Here is a 10,005-nt window from a genome sequence, read left to right as displayed (position 1 = left end):
CCTTGTACAACTTTATTCGGCTAATCTAACCTCAACAATAGACCTCTCCAGGCTCAGCTGTGCTGCTGTTGTATAGCAACGAGACACTGAAATACCAAGTATTTCTTTCCACACTAAAGTCTCTCTCTCTCTCTCTCTCTCTCTCTCGATGAAATGTATGCTGATTGCAGAGCCTATATAGAGCGAAGCAGCTGCCACTGATTCATTGTAGTCCATGCCAGGTGACAAAGAAAAAAAAAAAAAGTAGCTTGAAGACTTCCAGATGTAGATTGTGGATCCAGCACATTTGACAAAATGGGTGTCACTAGGTGTTTGTAGGGTGATGTGGGGGAGTGAACGGCGCGACAGTTTAGCCAGCCTTAATGTAAATGAGTGTAATTAGTTAAAGGATGTTAGGCTGGATCGACACCCCATTATGTTGCACGGCACAGTGATTCTGCCAGCGGATGGAAGAGATGTGACCTGAATGACAAGCAGCGCAGAATGACAGGTGCGCATCTTTTTAGTTTAAATTGGACAAATAATGAGCTACTGCGTGTGTTCACTGTTGTTGTTGAGCAGCAGAGGTTTATTTTAAGGCACCACTGAATGGTGATTGAAGAGGAAGCTATTTTGGCCTGTTCCATAAATGATCCAAGGTGTTAAGAATGCATCAGGTTCTATGTTGAACCAAAACATCACTTTATGACAATACATTTCTGTCCGGCTAATATCCCCTTTAAAAAGCATATGGGTCCTTTTAAACTGCCTCCATGTAGATGCATCTACATGGACCTTTTATAAAAACCAACATGTTCACAACATCATTAAAACTACCTTTTTGATCTTGCATTGTATCCCCAAATGATTTCACTGATCCATGTTATGACTTTTATCTGAGAGCAGAATCGGCTGTCGGAGAAATGTTGCTTGAGTTTTTGAAAGTGTGTCACTGACATCTAGTGGAGGACATGGATCAGGACAAACAAGCCTTCACTGTATATAAATATATAAATATATACATTATTTATTCATTTATTAAAGAAGTAGTCACCAACAGTTAATATATGCCATACCTCTAGAAATAAACATGGTAAACGGAGAAACCCACCTGCAAAATTGTTTGAAAATATCTTTTAAAAGTGACTGAATTTTGTTTAATCACCCATTATTTTCAAACGTTGCTATCATTTTGGAAGGAAATGTCACCACATGTGATTATTAATCTGTAATGAGATACAAAAGGTCGACAGCACAGTATGCACAGACGATGCACTGCACAGGATCAGATGTTGATGTTTTTTGAACATGGGGTAGCTCGACTGTTGTGTGTATTATTATGCTATTATCACCAGCCCTCTCACAGTGAAGCAGGGGTGGAGGCTGTAACTTGACCTTGCCTCTTAATGGCTGTGGCACAATAGTGCCCCGTCCCACTGGCCTGTCTGCCCCTCTGTTGTGTCTATTTATAATGTCCAGACACAGTGCAGAGGTTATTCAGGAGTGCCAGCGAACACAAGGTGAGGAGCAAGGGGTGAGAAATGTCACTTGTTATTGTTCACTTTTTACTGACTGCATGTATTTGTTGTATTTTGTGGAGCTGAACATGTAATTGCTCTTTGTATATTGATGATAATGTATTTAATCTACTGTACATTTCTATATGAATATCAACAAATTGAATTATCCCATTTTAATTATGCATTTAAAGTCTGTATGTCAGAATACACTTTTACTATGTCCTCTGCTTGTCTATTCAAAATCATTCTGACTTAAGAGTAGCAATATCTTTCTTGGAAGAAGCTTCTATCTGCAGTATAAAAGTGCAAACTTGAATCATCTGACCATGTTCTCTGACAGTGTTTCTGGCTTGGAACTCAGATGATCCTTGTGTTCATAAGCCACAATGGTAAGTGCATTTATTTTGTAATCAGCATTTACAATAAAAATGTATTATCTCTTAATTGAAAATGTTGTTATAGCTTTTAATTAGCCTCAGTATGGACCTGGAAATGTCTATGTTGTGTTATTTCTCTCTTAAGGTGAGGAGAAAGATGCCTGTGGGCCATCATGAGCATTGCGACAAGTGTTACAATGTCCACTGCCAAGTCCCGGTGCAGATCTCCGTCTCATGCATGGTCGTCAAGTGTCTTCAGAACTGTGGCGCCACCTTCCACGTGTGCAAGCAGGAGGAGCACCATCTTCTCTGTCCCAATGAAACGGTCCCCTGCCTCAATGTCCACTACGGCTGTCCTCTCACCATGCTGCGCCACAGGCTGGCCAGACACCTGGAGGTATGTCCTGCCAGCGTGGTCTGCTGCTCTCAGGAGTGGAACCGCTGGCCTGTTTCAGAAACGGATCTGACCTTCTACAAAAGTGTTTCGGAAATCCCTCAAACTGAGGTCGGCCTGGATGTTGCCATGGCTCTGAGGGACCAAGAGCTGCTGTTTCGATCCATCAAAATGAAGAACATCTTCCCTGAGTTGATGGTGGGGGATTCTGCCCCTCAGGCTGGTTCTGCTGGGGTCAACAGTCCTACAGATGAAGCAACCTGTTCTTTAGATTGTGGTGAACTTACAGAAAATGGCTGCACAAGGATGGAGGGAAAAGGACTGAGCCAAGAGGAGAGGGAGGCGTTGGCAAAGAGCCGGGACGTGGATGGTATACAGAACTACAGCTCCTGGGAGAAAATATTCAACAAAGAGATGGAGGGCTGCAAGCAAACCGTGAAAAACTTGAACAAGAAGGAGGAAAAGGCAAAGGAAGAGCAAGAATCATCAAACCGCCAGGGGGAGACAAGAGACTCCCACCTGAGCCGAGAGAACGCTGCCGACGCTCTGAGAATGGACGGCACAACTGGCCTTGCGCCGTGGCATGACGGGGTCCTCCAGCGGTTGAGCCGGGAGGTCAACATCGCTGAGTACAACATGTACCTGGCGCACAATGGGGCAATGTTGATTGACTTTGGCCAACTTGCAGCTTGCACCCCGAGAGAAAATGATTTTGTTTATGGGAATCTGGAGCCCATCGCGGTTCAAACCATCCGCTCATTTATTGCTCCAACTAGCTATCGAGCAAAGCGCAATTTCTTGAAGCATCAGAAGGTCAAGACCAATGCCGGCGTTGACACCGCAGATTTGGGCATTTCGGTCGAGGATCTCCCAAAGTGCGACGAGGTCAGCGCCACGCTCCTGCACTCCCTGGAAAGGGAACTGAGAGGGCATTTAGTCTCTGAGAGTGTGGGGAGGGATGGTCTTTACGTAGATATAGGAACGCAAACGTACAACTTTGCCTCTGCGCCGTTCAAAACAGAAGCGACGCTCGCCGATGTCATCGCCGACAAACCCCGCGGTCTTCATGTGCAGGTCGAAGCTGAGTCTGTCACCAGAAGACACAACAAAACAAGTTCAGCCTTCAGCTACATGTGTGGCCACTTCTTTCGGCGAGACGAATACCGCTCTCATTTCAGGAATGTGCACTGTGACATACAGGCCCCTCTGAACGGCTGGTTCCAACAGCGCTGCCCCTTGGCGTACCTCGGCTGCGCTTTCACCCAGACGAGGTTTCACCCTGCAGGTCATCGAGCCACCGTCAAATTCCGCCAAGAGGTCAGCGCCTTTGTCCTCCAGCCAGAAGTCCCTTCATTCCTCTGTGAAGGCGGGGAATCCCCCAGTCCTCAGAGAAGTAGCACACATAATCTGGATCCCCTGGGCGGATTGCCCCTGGAGATCCTTCAGCACATTGCTGCTTACCTTGACAGTTTTACATTATCGCAGCTGTCCCAAGTCTCCCATCTGATGAGAGAAGTGTGTGCCACGTTGTTGCAGGAAAGAGGGATGGTGTCTCTCCAGTGGAGGAAAAAGACATATTCCCACGGGGGAAGCTCCTGGAAGTGTCGAAAGAAAGCAAGTATCCTTAAGATTCCAGTTGTTTTCTTTCAGAGTTATGTGGACTATAGAGTTCTGCAGGCATGACAGCTGCAGGCCAACCCCGTCAATCAGCATCTCACTGGTGCCCTCGACACAAAGCCAATGGGATTTATCCATTGGATTTTGGATTATTGCAGAAAATAGCTCTGTGGCAAACATTAGTAAAAAGCTAATGTTATAAAAGATGTTATAAAAGAACTACACCAAGGTCGCATGAGTGCAACATACGCAACAAGGCTGTAAAGGTGGACTAGCCTGCGTGATGGCGTCTCATTTAGTCGCGTGTTAGCAACTGCCTATTTAAGACGTCAGTAAATTCACTTACTGACGTATTTTATATCGTAAAGGAAAACGATAAAGTCAGGCATCGAAACAAAAGCTCAATAATAAAATAAAAAAAACATTCACTTTGAGATGAGGGAACAGGAAGTGCAGAAATACTGGCTCATTTCCGAGGTTTCGGACTCAATTAGTCTTTCTGTCAACTGAACCGCAGCGGGATTATGATATATTTTATTAACTTAACTGATCGAGTGCTATGATTCCATCCCGGATATTATTTTGAGCTCAACCTTGTGCACAGTGAAGGGAAAGTAAAACACAAGGCCAAACTTCTATATCAGATTCCCGTTAGTATCTGGCACCATTATGTCATTGAAAAGTTTCCGTCATTCATACAGCGTGACAGCTGCTGCATTGTAGACACTCTCCAGACTCTCCATAGTGCTCTCTAACAATATTACAAACTGTGTTGGCAAAAGTTAATGGGTTCCCACTGAAGCAGCGACTGGAGATTCGCTAGGTTTTTTTCTGTGTTCTTATCATAGAATGTATTTAAAGAGTCTTTGGTCCTTATCATCAACCAGCTGCATGTGGGGTCAGGACGTGTGTGGGAAAAGGAAACATTTTATTTCCTGTTCTGGTGTCAACAAGACAGTTGGGCTGAACTTTCATTTAGTTTAACAACATGCGGATTTAGTTTTACAATATATACTTAAGAAATAATGATAATAGAATAAATATAAAAAGCATATTATTATAGACAAACTGCATGGTTGCTTCCGTTATTTATTATTTCCTTTTTTTGATAGATGACAGTGGAGCGATTAAGTTAAAATAGGAGGAATCAAACCAGGGATGCTGTTTACATTAGTCCACTATAGACCTTAGATGCCCTGGCTTAGAATGCTCGTCCACGGGGACGCCTAGCTGCCCAACGGTCTAAGCCTTGAGGATGCCCTCAGCTGCCTTGGCTTTTGGAGATTATCTAAATCCTGTATGGAATTATGAGCTCTATGTACTGTGTACAAGGATGCACATTTAAGAGATTCAGACACATGATCGCTGAGCTATGGCCATTTAAAATCATCGTGTTGCTGTAACGCACATCTTTGAACAAAGTGCCATCATGTGCAGGATTTCTTAAATGAGGTAACAATCCCATCTTGAAGAATTTGGTAACCAACCAGGAAGGCACAGGAAATCAATACGGCAAATAAAAAAACGATTTTTGTTTTTAAAATCTACAAAATTCTAAAAGGATAGGGTTTTTTTTTTTCTCCAAAATCCTGTTGACAAGCAAACAAACACACCTTGATCTGTGGCGGCAAACATAACCTCTCTGCTGGAGATAATACAGGACAAATATAGTATAAATGCACCAGTGTGTATTTTTACATCCACTCTCTCTGTGCCGCAGTGATCATGGGACAAAGAGCCTAACGATGAGTTCAGAGTTGTGGAATGGCCTGAGGCCTCGCTGCCACCATAAAAAGTCAGATGGGCTCATTCATGGAAACAAGATGTTGACAAGACTGTGTAGGCGACAGCTGGGTATTTGCTCCCCGATGAAGGGCATCATTTGAATACATTTGTAATGGATGGATACAGAAATAACACCATGCCCTGACATGACATAGAAATACTCTGAGATCTAGATTCTATGGGTATTGAAAATAAATGTATCCTCGTGGCCACTGCTGCAGTGCGGGTTGATGGATGCCCCCAGAGCAGCCTCCCACACCAACTTCAGCTCTGTTTCTCTGTTTTACAGGTTTGGGAGTTCAGCTCTCTGTTTTCCTCTGTGGACAAATGGAGCTTCAGCAACAATCCCTCCATGTCAGATCACCTGAAAACCTGCTCCTTCTACCAGAGAGAGGAGCACACTCAGCCGGTGGCTTTAGCCGGCCTGGGAGAGGTCAGAGACAAACATGGAGAAATAAAGCGCAATAGATAGCGCTCGGGGTCCCAGAGCTCAGTGGGCGGACCGAAACGCGATTGAGGCGGCGTTTGGAATCACTCAGACGTGATGTGAATCCTCTGCATGTACGGCTGCTCCATAGAAATTGAGCTCCATAGAGCTAAAGCCCTGCAGACATAAACAGGAACATATGAATAATTCACTTTGGCATGAACCGCAAGAAGATTTTGATGTGATTTATTTAACCTATATTTTCTTTTTGCCTGTTAGTAGGGAAAATGCTTAAAGATGGCTCTGTTTATGTGTTATTAAGAGTTGATTGAAACTTAGATAATCCCTCTGAGAACACTAAATTCACAAAGGTATTGCTATGGTGTTTGAGAGGGGTCATCATATTCGGTTGAGTCAGATCATTTGCTTTTGTTTGGTGTACTTGGCTGAGTTGTTTGTCCCATCTTGTTTCATTCTCGTGGTGAACAGCATCATTTCAAAGAATCGAGGGCAGCAGATGTTGTCTGTTTTCAGCATGACGAGACTGACATCTACTGGAGAGAAGCTGAAGTACCTCATCTGTGGGGAGTGGAGACACATCACACAGGAACAGGACATGTCCTATATTTCACATTTGATTAAGCACAGCAGTGCATGAAGACACGGACAACTTTGTTTCAATTTAGACTATCTTGAAGGAGAATGAGAGCAAATGACGTATGTGTGTCACTGTCATATGCCTTACAATAAATCTGCCTTGCAATTTGCCGTCATTCATTTCACAGCAGCATTGTCAGTAGAATAAAAAGGACATTGTTAAAAGCTTAAAATGTTCTTTTAATAACCACAGACTTCAAAAACAGCAAAGGTGTACAAGCAACGAACTGTCAACTACAGCTTCTCGGACACTTCCGGGTTTCGTAGCTTGTTGATCACCTCTGACAGCATTTTGTTGCACAGGGCTGCGTACGGATTCAGAGCCACGGCCTGCTGTCGAGCAAATTCACTCCCGAGTGCAGCCGCTTTCTCAAAATCGGCCCTGGCTTCATCGGCCCGGCATGCCAGTCTATGTAACAGGCCCCTCTGCACCAGCGCCTGGCACGCAGTTTGCCCGGCGCCGCCGCTCAGAGAGACGGCTCGGTCCAGGTCCCCCAGGGCCCCTGAGAGGAGACAACAGCACTGTGAGGCACATGCAAAGTCCATTTTCAATTTGTAACGTCCTACAGGCTACTCAGTCTGGGCTTAAAGTCAGCATAGAGTGATTGAGCTGAATCTGCTTTCAATGACTTTCTACTGTAGACTCTGCCGTCTATTTACAGTCATTCTAATATTATACTAAATTGACCTTACATTCTGATGTTTTTCACCCACCCCAAAAAATACAGCAGTCTCAAACTCATTAGTGCATTGAAAACATGTACAACACAATGGTAAACAATGACATTTTCGGATGAATACAGTACTATAGCACTATATATAGATATGTCTATATTGTGTTGGGAATAGCAAACAACTGCATCCAGCTTACAGACTAATTAAAAATAGAGACTACAACTTTGGAAACAGACAGTGGAGGTAAAAGGATGCTACAACGACATCAGCAGATATATCGCATGGCATTTGTCAACTGTACAATTACACCGAATCTATAAGGGAACACTTTTTCATTTCATTGAGGCGCCACACAAAGAATTGGTAAACCTTTAGAGGATCCAGATATATGACAAAATCAAAATAACCTGTAATGCTGTGCATACAGCGAACACAACACCGTGACTGACAGCACGTAAAAGGAACGTAACAGGGCAAACTCAGAGCCACTGCAGTAGCACTGCTGACAAAGTGCATCAGATAGACAAAGCTCTGATATGATGTCACGCTGGCCTCAGACTCGACAGTCTGATATGTCGGCACACCGCGGCGTCTGCAGAGAGGGTTATTATTGAGTTTGTGGCATGTACCTGCTGTGTTCCCCTGCAGCCGCAGGGCCTGTGCCCGGTTGTTGTAGGCCGAGGCTCGCTGAGGCAGGATCTGGATTGCCTGGCTGAACAGTTGAAGTGCGGCTTGCAAATCCCCAGCCTCTGCTGCCGAGACACCCCGCATCTCCAACTCTTTCACTTGCCTCAGCAACTCTGTGTCAAAGCCACTGTCTGGCAGGGGGAGATAAACAGGTTGGAAAAAAAAGCACTCAAACTCAATTGACAGGTACCGTAGCGAGGAAAACACAGAAATGTCACCCAGAACTCAACTTGGATTAAAATGTCGTGTTTTCTCCTTTTTTAGTCCAGGAATGGAATGCGTTCAAATGAATTCAATATGCTGTGAAATGATAAACGTAAAAAAGCTGTGACATGATATGTGGAGACACATCAAGTCAGAGGCTCACGCTCACCGTCATCAATTAATTCCTCCTCTTGGTTCAGGCCAGGGATGTCTCCAAAGGGGGTGGTGGGGTTGAATATAGCCTGGAGTACAGCTCTGTCATGTGCAGAGGCCATGTCTCTGTCGCCTGTAAAGGGAGCAAAGAAGCAAATCGTCGCACCTAAACTACTGCTGGGTGGAAAATCATTCCTCCCCTAACTTCAGCCATTTCCACCAGCCAATCGGAGAAGGGGGCGGAAGCAGAGGTGGACTTTGAGATGTGCCATCTGTACTTGGTTAAGTCAAAAATGCAGGCCAGGCCTGCACGCTGCAGAACTGCTGTTATGATGGCAATAAGGGAACATGCTCTCAGATATATTCTATCTGAGGATTCCTGCTCGGTGCAAAGCGATGCTGCCCAAACTCCATGGGATTTGTAGTTATTTTAAAAAAAGATGCCCAGATATTCCTGTACTGTGACTTACCCGTCCACCCAAATATGGACAGAAAAACCTAATGAACCCGTTTCAGTTGATCAGATAGACCCAGAAAATCCCTGGCTGAGTTTGACCGGATGGTGGTTGAAGCAAAGGAGTATCAGCACAGACTACCAGGACCACGAAATACATCTTATTTCTGTTTTATGAAATGTTTGTCCAGTTAACAGACCATTAGCACTGTAATGCTAATGAAGTGCTATTGCACCCATTTATAAAACTGCAGCAGCAGTAATTTGGCCCTGCATCAAAGCTAACTTAAGGTGGCATTCAGAACGTGCCTGATATTTGGATTGTTTGTGTCTGTGTAGTCACTGTCACCAGCTGCCAAGATGATAACGTTAGTAGTAACATCATCATCAGGCACTGACATATGCTAGTAGACAGCAGCTTTTTTAGGGCAGACCAGTAATAAAAGGCAAGCAGAGAAGTGAGAGTGCTTTCACTGTGACTAGTGGGCCAGCACTCACCCTTAAGTGAGTGACCAACGTCACTTTGTTATTTATTTCACTCTTTGGCGTGCTGTGGTTCGTGTGCACCGGTGTTATATCGAAGCCTGTTCCCCCGTCAAACAGTAGCTCATCGTGTCAGACTAGTCTGATGTATCACACAACTATATTTATTCTTTATAATAGAATACTAAAGCACTCACAGGGATCATTATACTGCATTGTATACTTCTTTCTGTTGATACGTTGCTGATACACTACCACACTAACTTATGTAGCATTTTCAATGCAGTACTTGTACTTGTATTGGGGTGTTTTACAGTGTAGTTTTGCTATTTTTACCCAAGTAAAAGATCTAAATACTTCCTCCAACACTGTGTCAGACAGATACAAATGAGAGAACACTCCTCAGGCCCACAGGAACAGGGCCTGCAGCAGTTAGCTGCAGACAGTTTAGGGAATCTACGGTGAGTTATGGAGGAGAAATTCATCAGTTTTAGCCTGATGATCAGCAGCAGGATTCCAACATTGTTTCACATCCCAAACAATGTGGGACCATTACCGAGCAAGTCCAGGAAGCAGCTATTCATCGCAGCCTT

General features: G+C 44.3%; 2 protein-coding genes across 2 annotated transcripts; one reads left to right on the top strand and one right to left on the bottom strand.

The window, feature by feature from the left end:
• The first annotated feature begins 1,499 nt into the window (after window positions 1–1,499).
• Window positions 1,500–6,723, top strand: LOC306701394 (F-box only protein 40). The gene is made up of 4 exons (XM_079166692.1): window positions 1,500–1,513; window positions 1,840–1,888; window positions 2,022–3,884; window positions 5,962–6,723. Exons 2-4 carry the CDS (start codon window positions 1,886–1,888, stop codon window positions 6,142–6,144), a joined length of 2,049 nt encoding a protein of 682 aa, XP_079022818.1. The 5' UTR covers window positions 1,500–1,513; window positions 1,840–1,885; the 3' UTR covers window positions 6,145–6,723.
• Window positions 6,724–6,921: 198 nt separating this feature from the next.
• On the bottom strand, window positions 6,922–8,610 carry ttc36 (tetratricopeptide repeat domain 36). The gene is made up of 3 exons (XM_079165835.1): window positions 8,492–8,610; window positions 8,061–8,249; window positions 6,922–7,259 (listed from the first exon to the last, which is right to left on the bottom strand). The coding sequence occupies exons 1-3, from the start codon at window positions 8,595–8,597 to the stop codon at window positions 6,991–6,993; spliced, it is 564 nt and encodes a 187-aa protein (XP_079021961.1). The 5' UTR covers window positions 8,598–8,610; the 3' UTR covers window positions 6,922–6,990.
• Window positions 8,611–10,005: the final 1,395 nt, after the last annotated feature.

This window comes from Pholis gunnellus, assembly GCF_910591455.1.
Source record: "Pholis gunnellus genome assembly, chromosome: 9".
Classification (NCBI taxonomy): Eukaryota; Metazoa; Chordata; class Actinopteri; order Perciformes; family Pholidae; genus Pholis; species Pholis gunnellus.
This window is presented reverse-complemented; position numbering and strand designations above follow the sequence as displayed.